Source organism: Martes martes (assembly GCF_963455335.1).
Source record: "Martes martes genome assembly, chromosome: 5".
NCBI classification, from domain to species: Eukaryota; Metazoa; Chordata; class Mammalia; order Carnivora; family Mustelidae; genus Martes; species Martes martes.
In genome coordinates, this window is record NC_137892.1 from 139516949 (window position 1) to 139542019 (window position 25071).

At 41.6% G+C, this 25071-nt stretch overlaps 1 protein-coding gene across 1 annotated transcript in view; it reads left to right on the plus strand.

The window, feature by feature from the left end:
- The window catches only part of ADAMTS12 (ADAM metallopeptidase with thrombospondin type 1 motif 12), a 291803-nt gene that overhangs the window by 181137 nt on the left and 85595 nt on the right, over positions 1-25071 (plus strand). Inside the window, exons 8-12 of the mRNA XM_080803336.1 lie at positions 6845-6988; positions 7564-7708; positions 14067-14159; positions 16486-16631; positions 21252-21421. Of these exons, the coding sequence (XP_080659462.1) occupies positions 6845-6988; positions 7564-7708; positions 14067-14159; positions 16486-16631; positions 21252-21421 (698 nt within the window). The remainder of the gene's footprint in view (positions 1-6844; positions 6989-7563; positions 7709-14066; positions 14160-16485; positions 16632-21251; positions 21422-25071) is intronic.

A 25071-nucleotide genomic window follows, 5' to 3' on the forward strand; every position in this document is an offset into this window, starting at 1 on the left:
AAGAGAGGACAATGTAAATGATCAAGTCTGAAGAACAGATAGAAAAAAGAGTACAGTTTTATCCAGTGCAATAAGACAAGAAAAAAAAAAAAAGACCACAGGTTAGGAAGATATAAAACTAGCCTTATTTGCAGATAATATAATTGTATCTGTGGAAAACCCCAAAGAATCTATGTAAACACACAAACTAGAAAAATAAGTTCACAGGGTACAATATAGTCATAAAAAATCAATCACATTTTTATATACTGATCATGAATAGGTGGACACTGAAATTAAAAATGTAGTACCTTTCATGATCATTCTAAAGTATGAAATTTTGCATATAATTATTATATACTTTTAAATTTAACAAAACATGTACAGAACTTTTATGCTGAAAACTACACAACACCAAGGAAAGAATGAGAGATCTAAATAAATGGAGACACATAGTCTGTTTATGAATTGGAAAACTCAACATGGTAAAGATGGAATTCTCCTGAAATAAATATATAGGTTTAATGATATTTCTACCAAAACTCCAGCAAGATTTTTTTTTGAAATATAGAAAAATTACTCTAAAACGTATGTGGAAAGGCAAAGGAACTAGAATAAAATTTCAAAACAGTTTGAAAAGAATAACAAAATGGGAGGACTAAGTTTACAAGATTTCAAAATTTATTATACAACTTCAGTAACCAAGATTGTGTGGTTTTGACGGAGGGAGAGACACAAAGGTCAATGGAATCAACCAGAAAAGGCAAAAATAGTGCAAAACAAATATAACTGATTTCTTGACAAAGGTTTAAAGCAGTTCATGGAGGAAAGGTAGCCTGTTCAAGAAAGGGTCCTGAAGCAATTGGACATCCATAGGCAAAATTTTAAAAAATATAAAAAGAAGCTCTACTTAAGTATCACACCATCTGCAAAAATTATCTTGAAGTAGAACACAAACTTAAATGTAAAATGTACAACTAAAAGATTTTCAGGACATAAAGAGGAGAAAATTTTCAGTATCCAGGGCTAGGCAAAGAGTTTCTAAACTTGACATCAAACATGCATTCTGTAAATGGAAACATTTAAAAATTGGACTCCTCAAAATTAAAAAAAAAAAAACTTTGACTCTTTTAAGAGGATGAAAAGACAAGCCACAGCCTAGGAGAAAATACTTGCTAACCCTGTGGAGTGGCTTGAACAATGTTCTTCTTCACTAATCCAAGGCTACTTAGAACTTCAAAATGTAACCTGTTTTAGAAATAGGGTCTTCACAGATGTTATTGGTTAGTAATTTTGAGATGTAATAAGCCTAGGTTCAGGCTGGGCCCTAAACCCAGTAACTGGAAAGGGAGACTTGGACACAGAGGGATCAAAGAGAAGACCATGCACAGACAGAGGCAGAAGTTTGAGTCTTGCTGCCAGAAGTCAAGCAAGCCTGCACTGAGCAGGAGCTGGAAATTCTCCCTGGAGCCTTTGAAGTGTTTATAGTACTGCTGACCTCTTGATTTCAGACTTCTGTCCTCTAGGACTGTGACAGAAGTTCCTGTTATTTTAAGCCCCTGAGCTTACGGTAATTTTTTGGCAGTCCTAGGAAACGAATACACCATATATCAGTAGGACTAGAATCTAAAATACAGAAGCAGCTGTTGAAACTCACTAATAATAAGACAAATAGTAATTAGAAAATGGGCAAAAGACAATTTCACCAAATTTCACCAAAAAGGATATATGGCAAATAAGCACTTGAAAGTATATTCAACATCATTAGCTATCAGGGAAATGCAAATTAAGACCACAATGAGATATCACTACACACCAATCAGAATGACTAAAAATAGAGTGGTGACACCAAATGCTGGCAAAGGTCGCAGAGGAACTGGATCGTTCATGCATTACTGGTTAGAAAGTAAGATGGTTTGGGCACTATAGAGAACAGGTTGTCAGTGTTTTAAACAGTAGACTACCATATGATCCGGTACTCTTGAGCATTTATCCTGAAGAAATGAAAACTTACAGTCACACAAAAAACTGTACATGAATGTTTATAGAAGCTTAATCTTAATAGCCCAAAATTGGAAACCAACCAACGGTGGTGTTGACCCAACAGGGTAAATGGTTACTAAACTGGGACAGATGCCCTGAAAGAAAGGAACCAGTGATACATGTAGTGACCTGATGAATCTTCAAAGAGTTACACTCCATGAAAGAAAGCCAATCCCCACAGTTACATACTGTGTGATGTATGACTGACATGTCAAAATTATAGAAATGGAGAAGGTTTTAGTGGCTTCCAGGGCTTTAGGACAGAACGGGATGGGAAGGAAGGGAGGGTGGCTGTAAGTGCAACAGGAGAGATCCTTGTGGTGACCAGTGTTCTTTGTCTTGACGGTATCAACATCAGTACCTCGTTGTGTTATTGGATTATGGTTTTACAGTGTTATCATTGGGGGGAAAGTGCAGGATGGGTACAGAGGACCTCTTCATTTCTATTTCTTAAAACTGCAGCAGAACCTACAATTATGTCAAAATGAAAAGTTTAATTAAAAAAAAAAGACATTGGGCCATGTACATATAACCTAAATAAAACAATGTCATTTATTTTTTAATTAAAATTTTTTTATTTGAGTATAGTTGACACAGACTGTTACATTTTCCAGGTATACAATATAGTGATTCAGCTTCTCTATACTTTATGCTCTGCTCAGCACAAATGTAGTGTATCTGTCACCACACAACCCTACTACACTATCATTGGCTGTATTCCCTGTGTTGTACTGTTTATTCCAACGACTTACTCGTTCCGTCACTGGAAGCCTGTATCTGCCACTCTCCTTTGCCCATTTTGCCCATTCCCCAACCCCTTCTCTTCTGGCAACCACCGGTTTGTTCTCTGTATTTACACGTCTGATTCTGCTTTTTGTTTGTTTGTTTATTCATTTCCTTTTTTAGATCCCACATAAAAGTGAAGTATACAGTATTTGTCTGACTTATTTCATTTAGCGTAATGTTCTCTAGGTCCATCCATGTTGTTGCAGATGTTAAGATCTCATTCTTTTTTATGTCTGAGTAACAGTCCCTCATATGTATACACACACCATGTCTTCTTCATCCGTTCATCTATAGATGGGCACTTAGGTTGCTTCCATATCTTGGCTATGGTAAATAATGTTCCAGTAAACATGGGGGGCATATATCTTTTTGAATTAGTGTTTTCATTTCCTTTGGGTAAATACCCAGTAGTGGAATTACTGGATCATGTGGTATTTCTGTTTTTAAGTTTTTAAAGAACCGCCATACTGTTTTCCACAGTGGCTGTACTGATTTACATTCCCACCAACGTTGCACGAGGCTTCCTTTTTCCCTGCATTCTCACCAACACTTGTTATTTCTTGTTTGTTTTTTCATTTTAGCCATTCTGACCGGACTGAGGTGATCTCTCACAGTGCTTTTGATTTGCATTAAAATGCTGTCTTTTAATTGGCAAAAAAAGTTTAGGGTCACTGGTAAAAGTATAGAACACATAAGCTTGAGTTTGAATGATGGAAAAAGAATGCTTTAGCAAAACACAAAACCAAACCAGAGAAGACTTTAAGAGCTTCCTAAGAAACTTTTGCTTCTGGCCAATGATACTTCTGAAGTATTTAGTTCTTTCTTTAGCTATATAGTTCTAATTATCTGTGGACCAAACTGAGAAACTGGAAAGTTCAATGAAATGGCCTGTGGTAGCTCAAAAACAAAAATTGAAACAGTGATAAACCAGTATCCCTAAAGACACTTATTATAGGTTAATAACATAGATACCCCATTGTTTCTTGGAAACATATGCTTTGTTTCATTACTGATTATGTGTGATGCAAAATAGAAAGTAAAATTAACTAACTTGTGCTGTGGCCTTATGTGAATAATTTCCCTTTAGAGAGAAAACTTTTTTTTTTAAAAGATTTTATTTATTTATTTGACAGGCAGAGATCACAAGTAGGCAGAGGCAGGCAGATAGAGAGAGGTGGAAGCAGGCTCCCTGCTGAGCAGAGAGCCCAATGCAGGGCTCGATCCCAGAACCCTGGGATCATGACCTGAGCCGAAGGCAGAGGCTTTAATCCACTGAGCCACCCAGGCGCCCTGAGAGAAAACTTTTTGAATCCACTTTTGAGGACCCCAGATTGCATCAGTCATATATACCTGAGGTCTCTTACTACCTTCCTTAGGCTCCATAGGTATGTTACCAAAAATGAAGGTAGAATTCCAGGAGGAAATTTAAAAACTTATCTGAGACCTAGCATCCTTTTCTTTTAAGTAACGAAAATATGACGATATATAGATGAACACTTAAAAGCCAATATTCACCCAGTATTTCTCGCCTGCTTCTGGATTTCATTAGAGACCTTTGCATGTTACATGCAGGAAATTGGTATTCCTCAATCAGCTTGGAAAGCACACAATCACGCTTATCGTGGTTTTTGTCCTCTGCACCATGAAATGAATCACAAGTCACAGGAAAAAAAGGTAGAACAGAAGGAATACAGTCAAGGATGTTGTAATAACGATGTAACTGGACAGATAGTAGCTAAACTTACAGTGAACCGAGCCTAATGTATAAACTTGTCAAATCACTAAGTTGTACATCTGAAACCAGTATAACATTGTGTCCCTTATACTCAGATTTAAAAAATGAATAATAAAAGGCAAGGAATAGCCATCAAATGAAACCCTGAAACCCAGCCAATGAACTTACTGTTTCACAGCTATAATTCGGCAAACTCATCTAACAGGAGGTGAAGCAGGTGAATCCAACAGCCCAGCAAGTTGTCGGAGACTCGGGAGGGCTCCATACTCCCAGCTGCTCTTCAGCGTCCACCCCATCTGCTGGAAAGGAGCTTCCTGGAAACATCCTATGACCCCATGTGCTTTCCTTGGCCCTCATTTATCACTGGCCGGCTGTGCTCATGTGACAGGGGTGCCCCATGCATCTAGACATAGCAGACACAGTCCAGAGGGACACTTGTTAGTGGCACTGCTTTTCTCTCATAACATGCGGGTACAGAGAGGTGACAAAGCTGGAGGGGGAAATCCTTTAGTGAATTAAAAACTTGAGGTAGAACAGGGGCCTTTGAGTGGCTCTGTTGGTTAAGCTTCTGACTCTTGGATTTCGGCTCAGGTCATGATCTCAGGGTGGTGAGATTGGGCTCTGTGCTCAGTGGGGAGTCTGCTTGAGATTCCCTCTCTTCCTCTCTCTCTCTGCCGCCCCCCTGCGTGCATGTATGCTCTCGCTCAAATAAATTCATCTTGAAAAAAGGAAATAAAACCTTTCGATAGAACAAAAAGAGCTTTAACAGAACTGATACGTTTTGAACGTAGGTTTGAATCTACCCAGTGTATAGGGTACAGCTGTGTGGTTCTGGAATTAGACTATCCAATGCTAGAAAAACCACTATACGTGCATATTTTCAAATCATGCTTACAGTTTAGTGTGAAACTGGGCAGGTGAGCTTGTGGCCTACTTCATGAGTGAGGTAAGAATAGATTTGAAGGAGTGTAGGGAAGGCCTGCTTGCAATAAAAGCTTTCACTGAATCACATTTGTGGCTGAGAACAGTTCTGTAGAGTCATTCCCTGATTCCTTTGAATTTTGTATTTATGTGGAATGTGATCAGAGTCCATAAGGAAGTTGGTTAACACATTAAGCAAAATACAAGAAACCTCTAAATCCCCCCAAGACCGTTCTCTGTGAGAGTTGCTAACGTGGATCGGGAGATTGTATTAAAGTCACACGTGAGCTTGCCTGTCAGAGGGGTTGAATTTCACTAGCGGAGTCAGAGGTCACCCTTCCCCTCTGTTCAGATTTGGAAATTTGAGCCAACCTCGCTGCGTTGCAGGTGCACCAGTGAAGAGAGTTCTTGGGGGGGCCTCTGCAGGTGTCTTGGGGACTCAGCTTATAAGCAGACTCTGAGTCCGCTTCCTTCCCCGGTGCCCCTTCACGTGGCCGACGAGCTCTGTCGGGGCGTTCAGGGCTGCTTTACCTGCTCAGCCATGGCAGAGGGAGGCCAGGGAGCAGAGGAGCAGGACGTGGGTAAGGACACTCACGGAGCAGCACATGCTGCAGAAGACCTGGTTTTACCTCTCACGAGCTGTGCAATGTTTGAGAAGCTAGACAAGGATCAAGGCAGCAGTAAAGGACTTCCATGAGTCCCCGAGCCCTGATTCTATGCCGGGCCCTTGCTAAGTAGTTTTCAGACTCCTCCGTTCAGATCTGACCCCAACGCTGTGATGACCTCTGCGTTTTCCAGGGGAGGAACTCGCAGATCACGAAGTGGAAAGCTGGCACCTTCCAGATGATCTGTCTGTGAAGCCCCTGCTCCGACCCCACCTGGGAGGCCTCCCTAACGTCTCCCATCCTGGAGGACTCCCATGACAATACTCAAAAGAAAATCAGTCACTCAAAGTTTGTGGCCTCAAAGTTTGTGGCCTCAGACAAAGTCTCTCCTAGGCTCTCCCTTTCATGCCCTTCCATACAGGATAATGAAAAGGGGAGAAGGAAGGTTTGGGGGTTTTGTGCTGCAGCTGCTAAAGCAAGAGTTAGACTGCTTGAGGCGGGATTTGCCCTCCTTGCTCCAGACTCCTGGAAAGCCGAACTGGGAGCTCTCAGCCAAACACGGCTATTTGAATTAGCCACATGGTTCCCACGTTTGCAGAGGCGGAAAGCATCTCCTGTGCCTTTTAGTTCAAAGTCAGCTGTCCCTGTCCAGGTAGAGTCCCACTTTGTAAACAGGTGCATTCGGTACAAAGTGGCTCTCCGTGGAGGGACTGGGGTTGTCGCCCTGTTTCATACCCGCCTCCTTAATACTCCTGCGCCTTCTGCCTTCTTGCAGCTTCGGCATCCAGCATGACGGGAAAGAGAATGACTGTGAGCCCGTGGGCAGGCACCCGTACCTCATGTCCCGCCAGCTCCAGTACAATCCCAGCCCACTGACCTGGTCCAAGTGCAGCAAGGAGTATATCACCCGCTTCCTGGAGTAAGTGGCAGCATGTTTCGGGGCAGCCTGACCTGGTGCTCTTTAAACCAGAAGTCCCTTGGAGTTTCACCCGAGGCCTGGAAAAGTCTCCGTTCCTCTCCCAGATCATTGCATCAGGGTGGCATCAGAAGGGGGGGATTTTGCTTCTGCTTTCCACCCCCGAGTTGTAGGTGGGTCCTGTCTTCCAGGCACAGCCCAGTGAATGTCCCATCCCCCTGCTTGCCCTGCTTGTGGTGGGCGGGGCAGGCACTTCATGATCTGAGTGTGTAAGTCCCCCGCACTGGCAGGAACAGCTGACATATGTTACGAGTGGTCAATGAAACCTCTTTGATGATTTTAATTTGCTCTCCCGCTTGTATTTCCTGGCTCACGGCTGAAGTAATAGTGTGGGGTTTGCTTTGATTTCCTGTTAGGCCATTCCCATCTTGGGCCTAGAGGGTTCTGTGCCTTGTGGAAATAAAGCTGTCTTGAAGGACAAAGGGTAAACCACAGGGATAGAAGTTTCTGTTGAATAAAAGACTAAAGACGAAGGAAATCATAAGCAACTGTTCTCCTTTTTGATAATTTGTTTTCAGCCGGGGCTGGGGGTTTTGTCTCGATGATATCCCCCAAAAGAAAGGCTTGAAGTCCAAGGTCATTGCCCCTGGAGTGATCTATGATGTTCACCATCAATGCCAGCTGCAGTATGGCCCCAATGCCACCTTCTGCCAGGAAGTAGAAGTAAGTGTTGGGTATCTTGGTGCCTCTGGTGGGTGGGCGCTGGGCTTGAGATCTCCAGCATGCTAAAGAAAGGGCCAGGGAAATAGCTGGTAGTCCAAAGAGCCTGACACAGAAATGGAAACCCATTCATGGTAAGACGTTTTTAAGGCAGTATATATGAAGTCGGAATCATTTACATTCCTTGACTCTGCCTCCTTCGTATTCTTTGGAGACAGCAAACCTTTTCAAGTGGGTGCTGGTGAAGAACATTTTATAGTGATTTTCAGGAATCACAGTGATTCACGCCTGTAGACTCCATAGCAACCTAGAGTCGTTCCCTTTCCTGAATTTCCCATCTGGTTGTAGAGAACCCCCAGATCCCAAGGTAGGAATAAGATTCATCCCAATTCATTCTCCTCCTTAATTTTTAATATCCAAATGTGTGTTTTTTAAAGATTTTGTCTATTTATTATTTGGGATTGAGAGAGAGAGAGAGTGGCTGGTGGGGGGGGTGGCGGGGAGGAGTAGAGAGGGAGGGAGAAGCAGACTCTATGCTGAGCATGGAGCCCAACGTGGGGCTCAATTCCACCATCCTGAGATCACAGTCCAAGCGGGAATCAAGAGTCTGATGCCTAACCGGCTGAGCCACCCAGGTACCCCTCAATATCTAAATGTTAAGTCAAGCCCTGACATTTAGCCTCCTAAAGAGTTTGTGGTTCTGCCCTGTCATCTTCATTCCCACTGTTACTGTCTTGATTCAGTCTTCCATTTTCTTTCCTGACAATTGTAATTACCTCCTGCCTAATCTCTTCCCCATTCAAATTGTTGGTTAGGTTATTTCAAAACAATGCAGATCTCACCACAGCTCTGCTCTGCTCTTAGGGTCCACTGACCACAGGATAAAGTCCCAACTCCTTTATGTGGTATTCCTTTGTGATCTGAAACTGGGCAATCTTCTGAGTGCGTCCCTTTCAGAGAGAAGGTGCCAGTGTTAACACATAGACGTGGGCCAGGCAAGGCTTGAACCCCTCCCTGATTCGGTGCTGGGTACTGAGTGAGATGAAAAAGAGAAGCCCTCTGTAATTAATAGGATAAGTTCTCTGACTTTGAGGAGCTTGTGGTCTTGTGGAGGAGGCAGACTGAATAATTTCAATATAGTGAAATAAATACACAGAAGGATTATGCTGAGTGAAATAAGTCAAGCAGAGCGAGTCAATTATCATACGGTTCCACTTACTTGTGGAGCATAAGGAATAACACGTGGACATTAGGAGAAGGAAAGGGAAATTGAGTTGGGGGAAATTGGAGAGGGAGACAAACCATGAGAGACTGTGGACTCTGAGAAACAAACTGAGAGTTTTGGAGAGGAGAGGGGGTGGGGAGTTGGGAGAGCCTGGTGGTGGGTATTATGGAGGGCACGTATTGCATGGAACACTGGATGTGGTGCATAAACAATGAATCCTGGAACACTGAAAAAACTAAATTAAATTTAAAAAAAAAAAGACATGCAGAAAGACCTCTCGAGGAGGAAGTAACTGTGCTTAAACACAGTGAACAAGACTTAATAGAGAAGGTAAAGTTGATGCAAAAACCCCTCACCCCTCACTGGTTCCCAAGTTATGCCAATTCTACCTCCTGAATATCTCTAAAATCTAACTCATCCAGGTGACTGCCTGCATTCTCCCACTGCTCTCCTTTCCTGGAATTTGACTGCTTCTCTCAACTCCCATCCGTCTCCCAAAATGCAGCCAAAGTGACCTTTATAACTGGAAATTGGATTTTGTTCCTCTCTGATGAAAATATTTCAGTCTCCCTATTCCTGACGATAGTTTTAATTCTCTAAAATGACTTAAAAGAGGCCTCAGAATTCATCTCATCTCTTGTTGTCTGACCTTATCTCTTAAAATATTGTTTTAATCCTTCATTCTGTAATCCAGAATTCATTCTTTCTGTCTCTTTCTTCCTTCCATTCTTTTCTTTTCTTCCTATTCTTTCTTTTCTTCTTTTTATTCTTTTCTTTCCTATTATGTTACATAAGACACCATACAGTACATCATTAGTTTTTGATGTAGTGTTCCATGATTCACTGTTTGCATACAACACCCAGTGCTCCATGCAATACGTGCCCTCAATATCCATCACCAGACTCATCCACCCCCCACCCCACTGCCTTCTGAAATCCTCAGTTTGTAACCCAGAATTCTAATCACATCTATGTTGATCTTTATCCCTAATCTTCCATATCTTGGGACCTTGCCTTCATATTTTCTGGCCCTTTATATTTCTGCATTTTGTATAATTTATTTATCTTTTGACTCACTAGGTTTCTCTTCAGATACATCTACTCCTCTGTGTAAGCCATCTGTTGACTTTTTAACCTCATTTACAGTATTTTTTTTTTTTACTTATGACAGTCTATTTTTCTAAATTTTCTCTGATGTACAGTTTCTAGTTTCTCATTCAAAATGATCTTTTATTTTTTAATCATATTTGAGACATTTATAATTTATGTTGTATAATTCCAGTGTCCAAAGTCTATGTGGAACTATTTCTCCTATTTGGAATTTTTCCTAGGTCTCTCTTATTAGAGATTATTTCCTTGTCTTGATTTTTGTTTTTAATTGTGAGCGCTTTGTCGTGAAACTTCCTATCAGGTTATTCTTTAAGGCTTAGATGGCTGGCAAATTCTTCCAGAGAGAATTTGGGCTCAGTTAAAATAAATTATTGGTTGGATGTTGTTTGACTATAAGTCTTGTGTGAGGGCCAATGTGGGTACAAACTCTCAGGGGTAACATTTACCACGACTTTTAGAGTTAAAATCAAAACAGACACATGTCCCAGCTGTGTCCCCGGGTTCACACAAGGCTAGTTCACTCTTTCACACAAGGGCTAGTCTTTTGGGATTATGGTCTTTGTAAGGTCTCCAGTCCAACTTCCCAGGCAACGCAGGCCCAGGTCATTGTCTCCAGTACTCAGGTGACTGTTAAAACAAAAGACTAAGTGACCAGGTTTGTACGTTTTGATCTCCAGAATTTTTGCAACATTTTTAGCTCTGAGGATTTCTCTTACCTTCTTGCCAACTCAGGAATGCGTTTAAAATATTTTTATCCACAATTTTAGATGTGTACAAAGGTAAGGATTTTCCAGGAGATCCTGCGGTTTACTGCAAACACACCACCCTGGCTCTCTCTGGTCAGTTACTGGTTCATGCTCTGGGCTTATCCGTATACTGAATAGCCTCAACCCCTAAAAGTGCTGGGGGTCCCCCACCACCTCCAGGGTTCTGTATGTGCTGGTTCCTCTGCACCATCCCTCCTGTTCTTCTTTGGAGCTCATCTTGGACATCATTTCACATTCCATACTGTGTTTTCTTGGACAAAGACTTTATTTATTTATTTATTTATTTGACAGAGAGAGAGAGAGAGAGATCACAAGTAGGCAGAGAAGCAGGCAGAGAGAGCGGGGGAGGTAGGCTTCCCACTGAGCAGAGAGCCTGATGCGAGGCTCGATCCCAGGACCCTGAGATCATGACCTGAGCCGAAGGCAGAGGCTTGACCCTCTGAGCCACCCAGGTGCCTCAGGACAAAGACTTTATTAGATGATATTAGAGTTGCTTTCTACTTGTCTGTGCCCTCCCCTACTTTATGTGAGCTCTCTGAAGGAACTTTTATTCCCAACATTCAGCAGGGCCTGGCCCATAGATAAATAGATAACGGAAGGAAGACCTGAGATAAATGAATGAAGACTTCAGACTCCTGCATATTGCAGCCAAGATAACCTAATCCTTTTCAGTAAAGAAAAAAGCAAAAAACAAAAAACTTAAACTACCAGAGAATACAATATCAGCTTTCTTTGTTAAAACCTTTTTTTATCTTGAAAGAGTTTACAACTCAAAAAACCTACATCATCTTTATAAATGCATAATGAACTTATAAGAAAGGTTAAAAAACATCCTCAGGGGGAGGAAACTAAAGAAGGGAGTGATAAGCACATTGAGGCAGATGGGGAGAAAACCCATCAAGATTAAATCAAGAGGGCCTTGATTTTAATTTAACATCCAGTGGCAACAGATGATGACATGCACCCCTGAAGCAAGGCAGGGGGTTGGAAGTGAGACCCTTACATGAAGCCAGGGGACTTGAGGAGCTGTGGTTCAGTGGGGGTGGTGGTGGCTAGAAGAACACATTGGCAACAAAGGTAGATGGCAGAGAAGCATCTTTTACCTCACCTTGGGTTTGGAGGTGGAAGGGTGCTGGTGGATAACTTTCTTCCTAGAAAATACTTGACCACAGTCAATACTGATTTTGAGTTCAAATTTATACTCTCGTATGGTTGTAATGGAGGTAAGTCAGAAGAAAGGCAGGCAGGGACAAGGCCCACCCCCATCCCCCAGAGGAAACTACTATTAAAAAGAAAAAGACCCCATCCTGTTATTCTCCACCACCCTGAAAGGAGTCCTCTACCCCTTCCTACGTGAACAGCTCCCTGAGAGGTAGATGAGCGTGTGGACAAAAACCTGATTAGATGACAGGTGCATGGAGGGTTAATCAGATGAAGACAGCCCACCAACAATCTTACAAAAACCTCTAGATTTAAATGCCAAAATGGCAACCCTCTTGGGTCCCCTCCCTCTTTGGGAGCATTTATCCCCAATATACGGCTTTGCTGCCCACCACTCTTTGTCTGGTCTGCCTTTTCATTGTTTGAAGTGGTGTGACCAAGAACTGCAGGCACTAAAGGAAAAGAAATCCTGAAACAGAGAAACTCTATGCCAAAAAAATTTCAAATAAACATATTTCTGACCTGGTAAAGCACTGGGATGCCTGGTAGAAAGAAAGATTAAAAACCTGCCTTGGAAAAACCAATGCTCAGCTAAGATGCACAAAAATCTCTAACAGATAAAGCTTTTGATTAGGTAAATTCATCATTTACCTTCTAATTCAAAATTTAAAACAATCTACAGCTAAGTGAAAAAAAGATAATAAACCTTCAATGACTTTGGATAAGTGAATATTTTAGGTAAGGATAGTAAAATGAATACATGAAAGAAGAGTTACATTTGAGAAAAAGGAAAAATACACCAGAAAATATTTGTAAGGTAGATATGAAATACAGTTACAGCCTCTAGAAATGAAAAATATGGTCATTGATTTTAAATTCAGTGTTTGGGTTAAATAGCAGATTTGACACAGTTGAAGAGAAAATCAGTCAGCTGGAATTTAGAGCTGAGAAAATTACTTCCCATCTCACTTGAGTATTTCTCAGAGTCGTATGATGGAGAGGCTGGTATTTTCCTGATAGAAATCCAGACTTTTTCAACTTTTACATATAAGAAAACTGATAGTTAGAAAATATAAAAGTGAAGTTGAGTTGTAAAGGACAGAATGGCAAGGCTCATCACCAACAGTTAAGAGGTCTGGGAAGGAGAGAATAGTGGTAGTTAGGGAGAGGCAAAATTTAGAGAGATCAAGACTGAGAATTTTCTAAACTGTGTAAAAATGTGAAATCTTATTTTAGAAAACATTGAATCTAGAACACAGTTAAATAGAAGGAATGGTGAATGATGGGTGGATAGGAGAAAGATTAAAAGGTGGATGGGAGCAGTGGAGCCATTTCTGGTGATCCGTAAGACTCTTGTCAACCTTCCCTTGTTCTTACTGTAAGAGGAGAAACAATAGGGGAAACCCATTTCACTCCCTGGCAGATAAAGCAAGGGGGCTACTTTGGGTCATAAGTAAATAAGCTTGGGCTGGCTAAGTGCAATAGTTTCCATTTCCTTCAGTGAACAGGCTCAAGTTATAACCACCCACTGTTTATAATCAGAGTCCTTCGTGCATGGTTTGTATTGGCCTTTGATAGCTACTGTCCCCAGTTACCCTGCCTGAGGTCAGTGACACTATGTCATGCATTTAGAAACTGGCCTCAACTGCTAGGAAATGTGTTTTATCCCCTGTTTTCTTATTTCTTAGTAGACCATACCACTGTGTAGGAATGATGGCAAAGCCCAAATTAAGTTTGAATCAAGAATTCTTGAATGATTACTTTTTTTTTTTAATAGATTTTATTTACTTAGTTGACAGAAAAAGAGAGCACAAACGTGGAGGAGGGTCAGAGGGAGAGGGAGAATCAGGCTCCCCATGGAACAGGGAGACCAACATGGACCTCGATCCTAGCACACTAGGATCATAACCTGAGCCTAAGGCAGACGCTTCACTGACTGAGCCCCCCAGGTGCCCCACTAATGATCACTTTTTATCAATCCTGCTCACTAGTAACAACAGCATTATTGTGAATCTGTGGGTGACCAAGTGTGTCTTTCACCATCACTGTAGAATGCTTTTGTACAAATTTTGAAAATCCCAAAACGTTTGTTTTCCAGAATGTCTGCCAGACCCTGTGGTGCTCAGTGAAAGGCTTTTGTCGCTCTAAGCTGGACGCTGCCGCAGATGGGACACGGTGTGGTGAGAAGAAGGTGACGTGTCGGGCTGAGGAAGGAAGGTGGTGGGAGGGCAGTGGGCACAGGGTTCTTGGGAGAAACGGGGAGAGGGCCCTGGAGAGCAGCTGTCTGGGTGAATGGAGGTCACACAGTCAGACTAGCCAGGAAAAAGGATTCTATTTCCATGATGCCTTTTGAGCATTCCCTGGAAACTGTGAAGGAGAGAGAGCTGAGGCCCAGTTCCACACCTCACTTGCAAAACATCCATCCCAACTCTGCTGGATGAACGTTTGCAGAATTTATGGTCGATAACATCTGCTGAGCTTACTATCACCCTTCATTTTGCCTTCTTCCCCCTCCCTGTTAAAAACTGAAAAGGCAAGCCAGTGGCTTCTGCCTTCCAAAGATGCTGGACTTGAGCCACTTGTTATCTTCATTCTCATCATCTGATCTGACTACATTTCTTGACATCCTGCCCATTTAACTGAGGAGGAAAGCCAGACCTTCAAGAATTCAGAGGATGGAATTCCTGCAGACCGCTTGAGAGCAGGGTCACGTGTGCTGCTCAGCTAGACCAGCTGTGTTTGTTGTGAGCCTAAGAGTCAGACATTTCCTGGGCATCTTTATGCAGCCTGAGAGTGGCAGGGTCCATCACCGAGATTCTAGAACTTGGTCACAATACACAGTGACCAGAAATAATGAGGGAAAGGACACCAGCAGACAAAACGTACCCAAACCCTCAACCAACCAAGTTGCATTTTCTTTTCTTTCTTTTTTTATGTTCACCTTCCTAAGCTGACAGCTGTGGAAGGATTGCCTTGAAGAGAGAGAACAGCTTTTTTTTTTTTTTTTGAGCCACAACTAGAACTAGAAACAATGGATACAGTTACAGGGAAGCAAAAATTGTTCTCATTATTAGAACTTCAACTAGTAAAAAATGGGCAGAAGATATGAACAGACACTTCTCCAATGAAGACATACAAATGGCTATCAGACACATGAAAAAATGTTCATCATCACTAGCCATCAGGGAGATTCAAATCAAAACCACATTGAGATACCACCTTACACCAGTTAGAATGGCCAAAATTAGCAAGACAGGAAACAACGTGTGTTGGAGAGGATGTAGAGAAAGGGGAACCCTCTTACACTGTTGGTGGGAATGCAAACTGGTGCAGCCACTTTGGAGAACAGTGTGGAGATTCTTCAGGAAATTAAAAATAGAGCTTCCCTATGACCCTGCAATTGCACTACTGGGTATTTACCCCAAAGACACAGATGTAGTGAAAAGAAGGGCCATCTGTACCCCAATGTTTATAGCAGCAATGGCCACAGTTGCCAAACTGGAAAGAACCAAGATGCCCTTCAACGAATGAATGGATAAGGAAGATGTGGTCCGTATACTCTATGGAGTATTATGCCCCCATCAGAAAGGACGAATACCCAACTTTTGTAGCAACATGGACAGGACTGGAAGAGATTATGCTGAGTGAAATAAGTCAAGCAGAGAGAGTCAAGTATCATATGGTTTCACTTATTTGTGGAGCATAACAAATAATATGGAGGACAAGGGTAGATGGAGAGGAGAAGGGAGTTGAGGGAAATTGGAAGGGGAGGTGAACCATGAGAGACTATGGACTCTGAAAAACAACCTGAGGGTTTCGAAGGGGCGGGGGGTGGGAGGTTGGGGGAACCAGGTGGTGGGTATTAGGGAGGGCACAGATTGCATGGAGCACTGGGTGTGGTGAAAAAACAATGAATACTGTTACACTGAAGATAAATAAATAAATTAAAAAAAAAAAAAAAACTTCAACTAGTGTTTTTCGGCCACGGGTGGACTTTTTGCAAGAGGATTTGGTGTCTGCTGCAGACATTAGATACCTACCGAGGCTACGGAGAAGTGTTATCTCAGTGTCAGTCTGCAAAATGTTTGTTTATGGTCTGCAGCAAGGTAAGGAGCTTGCAGCCGAAAGTAAATCAACGACATTATAAAACAACTGTGTTGCTAAGCAGACTGAGCCGACATGCGTGTCAGAGCAGGACTCTCCCAGTGAAGGAAGCAGTGTGTGGATTTACCTTCTGTCATGCCATCCGCCAACCGCACTTAGAGGAACATTCCCCAATTGGCTGACTGCAACAAGGCAGCAGAAAGTTCCCTTTGGTTCCTAACATTGTCTCATTCGAAAACCCAAGACTCTTGGGGGACATTTTTTTGTAAGCCCTTCTTTGTTCACCATATGCTGTGTGACCATCGGAAGCCTGCTTGTTCGGGGAAAATTGGGTTTAGATTTCTAGGGTTCTTGGCTTAGCTTGCTATGGGAACCTTCATGATGTATGTGTCTCCCTCCTCTTACCTCTTCAGTGGTGTATGGCTGGCAAGTGCATCACAGTGGGGAAGAAACCAGAGAGCATCCCTGGTGGCTGGGGCCGCTGGTCACCCTGGACCCACTGCTCCAGGACCTGTGGGGCTGGGGCCCAGAGTGCAGAGAGGCTCTGCAACAATCCTGAGTAAGTCTGGCCAAAACTATTTCCCTTTCTTCCACGAGCGCCGGAGATCAGTCTTGGCTAACGTGATGCCAGTGAGCCTAATCCTCTTAGGAAAAGTTCAGTGGGTTCCTAAAGACTAAAGAGAACCAGAAGATTCTTCAAAACGTGGTTCTGTTTTGTTTAATATTGGTGTGGCACTGGATGGTTAGTAGAACTTGGATAAATAACGCTCATTCCATCATTTGGAGAAATAAGTAAATTTTCAAAAGTATAATCCATGTGAAAGGTCTTAGGAGACTATGCAGGGAAATCCTTCTAGATAACATCACTCTGTCAGTGAAAGATTACTTATACTCAATTTTGCTAATAAGACTGTAGCTTTCTTTCAATCATAATGAATGCTTAATTTTATGAAAATAATTTTCTTCCCTTAAGTTAACTAATAAATAGTCCATTTGTGAGCATAATTATTTTGAAAATTTTAGATAAGGACTTTATGAACCTTAAGCTTTAATATTAACCATATTAAAGGTTCCAGAGAAGTTATTACACAAAGTAGTTTTCAATTTTTTAATTAAGGTGCTAAAGTTTTTCATTATTTTAAATTTGCATAATGATACTATTATGTGAATTAAATTTAAATTCCCTTGTTTTCCAAATATATATGACATATAAAAAGAAGATTTTATGTATTTATTTGAGAGAGAAGGAGACAGATGGAGAGGGAGCGGCAGACTCCCAATGGAGTAGAGAGCCTGATGTGGGGTTTGATCCAAGGACCCTGGGACCATGATCTGAGCTGAAGGCAGATGCTTAACTGACTGAGCCACCCAGGCACCCCCCCCCAAATATATATGGCATTCTTAACTTCATTATTGCCTGGTATACTTGGGAAATTTTTTTTAAAGATTTTATTTATTTATTTGATAGACAGAGATCACAAGTAGGCAGAGAGGCAGGCAGAGAGAGAGAGAGGAGGAAGCAGGCTCCCTGCTGAGCAGACAGCCTGATGCGGGGCTTGATCCCAGAACCCTGGGATTATGACCTGAGCCCAAGGCAGAGGCTTTAACCCTCTGAGCCACCCAGGCGCCCCGTACTTGGGAAATTTTTAAGAAGTGTACATGTGATGCCTCTCGGAAGTAGAAAATATGTTAAGCTCCTTTGGCCTAGATTTTCATTAATCTGCACTGAGGAGTAAGAGTCCCTTTTTTAAAAAGGCAAATGGTGAATGTGATTACAGTCTCATATCTCAGTTCCAAATGTCACTTTTCCTTTTTATTAGTAAATATATTACTCTATGTATATATGTGTGTGTGTATGTATACATACACTAAATATTTAATAAAGATATATAATAAATTTCTCCTAAGAATTAAGTTAATATATATAAAGAGTTGAACACAAAACCTACTACATTAAACTGTCAATAAATGGTAGGTGTTGCAGTAGTTATTATGATCTTTTTTCTCATTTACCACCCATAAAAACGTACCTTTGAGGAATTTGGATGAAATTGTTTTTAAATTTTACTCTTTAATAAAAGTTGCTCTTGTTTAAATACAAGATTTCAGTGGCTTCAAAAATTCGATGCCAGGGATTTCTTATTTTTGCAGAAAATCTTCGTTTTGTGAGTTATTTCAATGTGATAAGAAATATGATTTCCATTTTAGAGATCAGGAAATGTAGGCGATTTGCCCTGAAACCTATTGTCCGTGTTCTGTATTCTGCTGCTACTGTCTACAGCCTCTCGGGAGGGTGGTCAGTGATCTGTGGTGGTCAGAAAGGGACATCTTTGTTGAGGAACTGTAGGACGAATCTCTAACTTGGCCTCATGGGAAAAATGGTTCTAATGCCCATCTTAGAGACCACAGTGTGTCATAGAGTTTTCCTGTCTGAGCTCAGTAGCTGGTTTGCTTAAGTTTGTTGAGAACAATGACAATGGAAACATAACCTCAGATTCAGTTGTGTGACTCAGGTTATGGATTCAGGCCAGTGCGTGGTCAGCTGACATTGAGACTCTGCTCTTGATCAGGTGTCTAGTGAGAAGCCAGCAGAGGCTGTAAAAGACTTTCAGAGATGTTTGTTGGATGGAAATGGATTGGAGAGGAGCCAAGTCATAAAGTGTCTCTCTGTCATTACGAATGGGAAGCAGATCTAACCTCAGATATCATGGACAATTCTTACTACCTTCTACATGGAGTCAGTGAAGGTGAACTGGTTTGGTTTTATGTTCAAGGAACAGAAGGTTACTCAAGCCACATTATGAAAGGTGGGGAGGGAAATATAGGAAATCTCTTGGGCGCTCAAGGAGAGCAAAGTACAGCAGAACCTCATGAGAAGACAACTGCAACCAGAAATGAACAAGACTGCCAGGGTTTGAAGTCTCTGTCCCCCTAGACCACATGGTCAGGCAGTGTAACAGTGGATGAGGACTCTGGCTGTGGACTAAAGCGGATAAGGGGTTAAATCTTTCCTCTCCAACTATCAGTTGGGCACTTTGGGAAGATGTCCTACTTTCCTGTGCCTTTAGAATGTGATTTCATCGAGGCTGCTCACTTGGCATGCGTTCTGTCTTAGCACCAAAAAGCCACTTCCATCCATCCTCTACGGCTGTTCTCCAGGAGAGCTCTTCTGTGAGTTCTTCCCAATCAGCCTGACTTCCACGGTTTGCTCCCTTCCTCAAACTCTCACTGTACTTACAGTCAGGGATACATAATTGCTCTTAAATTTTCTCCTATTTATTACATAGATGATTTTTTTTTCCTCCTCAAGATTATAAGCTTCTAGGAGACACAGGGCATGGGTTGACCTTTTTTTGGACTCTGTCTTCCCTAGAAATGATGTTGAATACATTGTATAAATACTTGTTGATTACTACTTACAATAATCCAACAATGATATCATTTACTGAGCTCTTACCCTGTATTAGCTACTCTGCTAAATCTTTATGTGCATTGTCTCATTTAGTCCTCCCATCTTGTGAGATAAGAACTATTATGCTCATTTCACAAATGAAAAAAAAATTGTGGTCTAGAGAAATAAGATAACTTGTTCAAAATCATCTAATTAATAATACGAAGTAAAGCAGAGTTCAAGCCCCGAGCTATTTGACCCCATTCTGCTGCACTGCAAAAGCAGACACAATTTCCAATTTCAGACACAGTGAGGTGGAGACAAGAAGACATACATAGATTGCCTGGAACTTTCTTTTTTTTTTAATTTCTTAGAAAGATTTTATTTATTTATTTGAGACAGAGAGAGTGAGAGAGAGAGCATGAGAAGGGGAAGGGTCAGAGGGAGAAGCAGACTTCCCATTAATCAGGGACCCCGATGTGGGACTTGATCCTGGGACTCCAGGATCATGACCTGAGTTGAAGCAGTCACTTAAGCAACTGAGCCACCTAGGTCCCCTGCCTGGAGCTTTCTTAAAGGACAGAGAATTCCTCTTCTTCTGTGACAGCAGTTCTGCTGTATTTCTTCTGCCCTTTTTGAGTGAATAATTGATCCTGACGGGAAGGTTGTTATTGCGCTTGTGTGTATTGCAAAGGAAAAAAAAAAGAGGATGGAGAAAGATTATTCTAAAATAAGATGAACTTATATTTTCACTGAATGTTTATTAAGAGCCTTCTGTACTCAAAATATGACTCAGAGATTACAGATGACATAGAGCTTGGATTGGATCATCAGTGAACTGTGTTTTGGAGTGATGAGTAGAGTAAACGCATACAGCAGGTACAATCAGGCATCAGTGAAAGGAGAAAGAGTTTACTTCTGGCAGAAATCCAGGAAGAGTTTATAATGGAGGTATAGCATTATTCGGTCCTGAAAGCTTTGGTAGCAAGTAGACAGAGATTTAAGATGGGGGAAGTCTATCCAGGGACATGGAAGAGAAATAGTAAATAAGTCAACTTATGTCACTGGAAAAGTATGGAAATGAAGGGCAGGGTGGGAAGTGGTTGTTAGGATGAATTAAGTCAGGATCATGAGGGCCTTCAATGTTAAGCTAAAGAGGCTGGACTTGGTTCTGTGGTCATTGGGTGCCATCAAAGGTTTTTAAACAAGAAACTAAAGTAGTTAAAGTAGTCATAAAAATTAACCAAATATGTACAGTAGATTGAATGAGGGCAAAGATGGGCAGAGGGGAGACAGGAAGAGATATAAGGATTAGACTAGTTCTGTGATTGTGGACACAAAGAAGAGAAAACAAACACAAAGACGTGACTGGTGATTGGGCCGCTGATGGACGGTGGGGTCAAAGGAAGGCAGGGGTTGGAGGCTTTTGCAATCTGACTACTTTTAACTTGCTAAACAGAAATTAGAGGAACAGATTTTGGAGGGAGAATGATGCATCCCTTCTCAGTGTATATTTTGAGTTTGAGAGGCTGGGGGGATATACAAGTAGAAAAGATACACCCACTGTTTCAAATTAGGCAACTATAGACTTGGAACTGAATGGTCCTGGGCAACAACAACAGTCAAAAAATGTATGAAATTGGAAGAATGTCAGTAAAAGGTTAGTTTTGAGGGTAGAACAGGGCATGGTTTGGCCAAGACCAGACATGACCAGATGCCAAGGGATGTTGAAGGAAAAATGGTAGCCTCTAAGGAAACAAACGAACAGCTTGTCCATTTCCTGTGTAGACCCAAGTTTGGCGGAAAGTACTGCACTGGGGAGAGGAAGCGCTATCGTTTGTGCAACGTCCACCCCTGTCGCCCAGACGTGCCCACCTTCCGGCAGATGCAGTGCAGTGAGTTTGACACCGTTCCCTACAAGAATGAGCTCTACCACTGGTTTCCGGTTTTTAATCCAGGTAAGGAGCTGGGACAGTATATGCTGGATGTCGGGCCACAACAATGACAAGAGAGTGTTTCTATGTCAGGGCATCTGGGATGCCCTGCAAAGTTCCACAGAGAAAGAATTGCACCAGAAGGAGTTTTATATTTAAAAAGTGGAAACGCTGGCCTGGTTAGGTTGATCAGTACATGTTGAAGGCTGAATATATCCATCCAGTGCTCGGTTCTGTGGAAAATAAAAGAGACACTTATCAAACAAACATGGTGGCTCACTTCAGAACCTGGGAGGTGCCCCTAAGCCTTCAGTGGGGCAAGCAGGAGTGCGGTACTAGATTGCTGATGAAAGTGCTCCTTGATGAGTGTGTGAACTGATTATAATTTTGGCGGAAATTCAGAGAAGGTCGTTGTAGGTTTGGAGTCATTTCACAGAAGACTGCTAAGAAGTGTTGATGATTGTTAAGCATGAGAGGTCTTTCTACTGGAAGAAGGAAAGGGGAAAGCATTCAAAATAGAATCAGTCATTCCAGCTGACAGGAGAAAAACACAAGAAAACCAGGGTGGTAGGAATGCCTTCATCAGAAATAAATGCGAGCCAGTTCTGGGCCAGAAATCAATATTTTGTATGTACAGGACAGTATAAGAAGCGTAAAAAGTAAAATCAAGCATCTAAAGGATGCTCCTCAGGGGATGAGAACGCAGCCGAGCTGCAGAATGAACCAGGAGCTTTGACAATGCTTCCCCTGTGTAAGGACCGGTTACATCTTCCCTCCTGAAACTGAAGAAGACTCATTAACCATTAGGTACAGATTAGCATCCAAAAATATCCGTGCAATGTGTTATTATTCAAGCAGAGAATGAAAGAGGGAAAATTTTCCTGAGCTAAGGAGATTTGAGTCAAGGGAGTAAAGAATAAGCAAAATTTTTGAAGATTTTTTTTAAGTTCCTGTAATTTCAGTGTGATAGAACACAAGAGGAATCATGTGAATGAAAATTACATATTTGGACTGTTTAAAAAATGATATAGCCAATTGCTTTTGAAAGAAAGACTCAATAGTGCTTTGTCATTTTGGGGTCTCTGGAATACCCCGATGGCATTTGGTTGTCATGGGCCACATTTGCTCCTTGCCCCCACACCGTTGGGCATCATTCTTGTTCTACAAGTGTGAGTCATTTTGTTATTAATTCAACTTTTCAGCTTCCTTATCCAGGCACTTGAATATAGCAGAACTCATGTATATAGTCATGTGGACACACACACACACGTACACGCACACATGCATGTGTGTGCACGGGAGCTTTCTCACACACATACGAACACACACACACACACAACTAATGATGAAAGGTACATCCAATTAGAACTATATATATTTATATTTTGAACATTCTCTATTTTGTTGGAGCTCTTTGGGACAGTAGTACTATAGACCCCGAATGAGTGAGCAACCTTCCAGAACTAAAATAGCATAGCTGGCCCAGGGTTGGGACAGGGGCTTAGTTTGGGGTCCCCTCCTTGCCTGATGCGGGGTGGGTTTGAGCTGAACTCTGACAGCTCCAGTAGCTGGACTTAGACTAAGAAGATGTGATTTGCCTTGGCTTTTCATTTATTTACAAAGCATCTGTCATATGCCTGCGTATCGCATAGCAGAGCAATAGGTACCAAAGAAACGAGTCATAAAAGTGGACATAAATTTCACTCACTTTGGAGGGATCATTTTGCATCTGTCACTGATACTGATGCTGTGTAAACCAAAGGGGGGATTCAGCTGAGGGCCATCTGCTGAACTCACTATCCACCCGGGCTCGAAGCCTCCCTCCCCCATCCTGGTGGTGTCCTGCAGGCATTGGGACCATTCCTGAAGCACCGCAACTTAGCTGCTAATCCAGGTAGCTACCGTCTTGACCAAACACACTGATTTATTTCCCTCATTAAACTCTACCCTACAGAGTTGTTATTTGCTTAGTTGATGGGCACCGCTGGTGACCAGAAGTAGGTCATTCATGTCAACACCATGCATGGAGCATTTCTTCTGGGCCAGGCATTGAGCACTTTACCCTCCCGGCCTCACCATCAGAAGTCACCAGAGGATAAAGTAAATGCACAGCAGGGTTTTCAACCCACGTGGCAGACAGCGATAAGTGTCTTGGTGAATGACTATGGGCAGATGGGCTAACTAGCTAATGACAGAAGAAGAATCATAGATTCAAGCAATTTGGAATAAGCATAGAAATTCCAACAAATTTTATAGTTTTCCATGGAACCCCAGGGCTTCCAAAAATGCTTGATTCTGATTTCATTGTTTTAAAAGATTTTATTTATTTATTTGACAAACAGAGATCACAAGTAGGCAGAGAGGCAGGCAGAGAGAGAGGGGGAAGCAGGTTTCCTGCTGAGCATAGAGCCCGATGCGGGGCTCGATCCCAGGACCCTGAGATCATGACCTGAACCGAAAGCAGAGGCTTAATTCACTGAACCATCCAGGAGCCTCTAATTTCATTTTTCAAAAAAATTTTAAACTAGTCTTTAAAAGTGCAAGTGATGTGCTGACCACTGGGTGTTAGACACAAGTAATGAATCATTGGACACTACATCGAAACTAATGATGTAGTGTATGCTGGCTAATTGAACATAATAAGTCAAAAAAATCAAAGTGCAATGAAGAACAATGCTTACACTAAAAAAATATTATGTTTCAGGCTTTAATATACCAAAGACCACCGGTGTACTAACTTACATAGTCAAATTAGTTTGGCTTTTTGCAGAGCTTAGAATGAAAGTCTCCCATCAACACAATTTAATTGAGAAATATCCTGAGATTGCTTGCTGAGTTGCTCTAAACTGTTACTTGCAACTGTTTGCCTATGAGTTGAGATTTTTCAATATTGTGCAACAAAAAACTCAAAGGAAATAATTAGATGCTGCAGCCAACATAAGTCTGTAATTGCCATCCATAAGCTTGATTTCAAAATGTTCTGTTCCTCTTAATGATTTCTTTAGATCCCACTGACTTATTTTTAACCACTATATCCTTGACCTTACAAAATTTTGCTTCATAAAATCCTGACTTTACCTTAGTTGCAAGTTCTTGTTTGGAAAAGAAAAGAAATTATTCTGCTTAAAAGATTTGAAAACTACTAATCTAGATCAACTTCCTTTCCAAGATAGACATTTTCTTTTCCAGCACTCCTGACAAAAAAATTATCCACACTCCCCTTGATCACTTTCATGTAGGCACCAGTGTGAAGAACTGCCCTGATAAGCTGCATTTTCTGACCAGTATTTATATAAGCATGTGACTCTGTGTTTCACTCTATGTTTTCTCATTTACCCCCTCCCTGGCCTTGGAGGTAAAGAATCTTAGTTTCAGAGGCGAAAATAACTTATTCAAGATTATAGGGTTTTATATAATAGAGCTGGAATTGAAGCGTAAGTCTGACTAAGAAGCTGATAGATAGATGATAGAGAGATATATATTTAAATGAATTTATACAGATTCTCAGGGACTTTATTATTAGCCTGTATTAATAGAAATGTGTATCTCTCCTACATCTTCTATTAGAAAATGACCAGAGCCTGCTATCAGTGTTGTCGCTTTCCTGGAATCTCTCTTTCTTTTTAGATTTTCATCTTTCTCAGAACACCCAATTTAGCCCAAATTCATTTAGG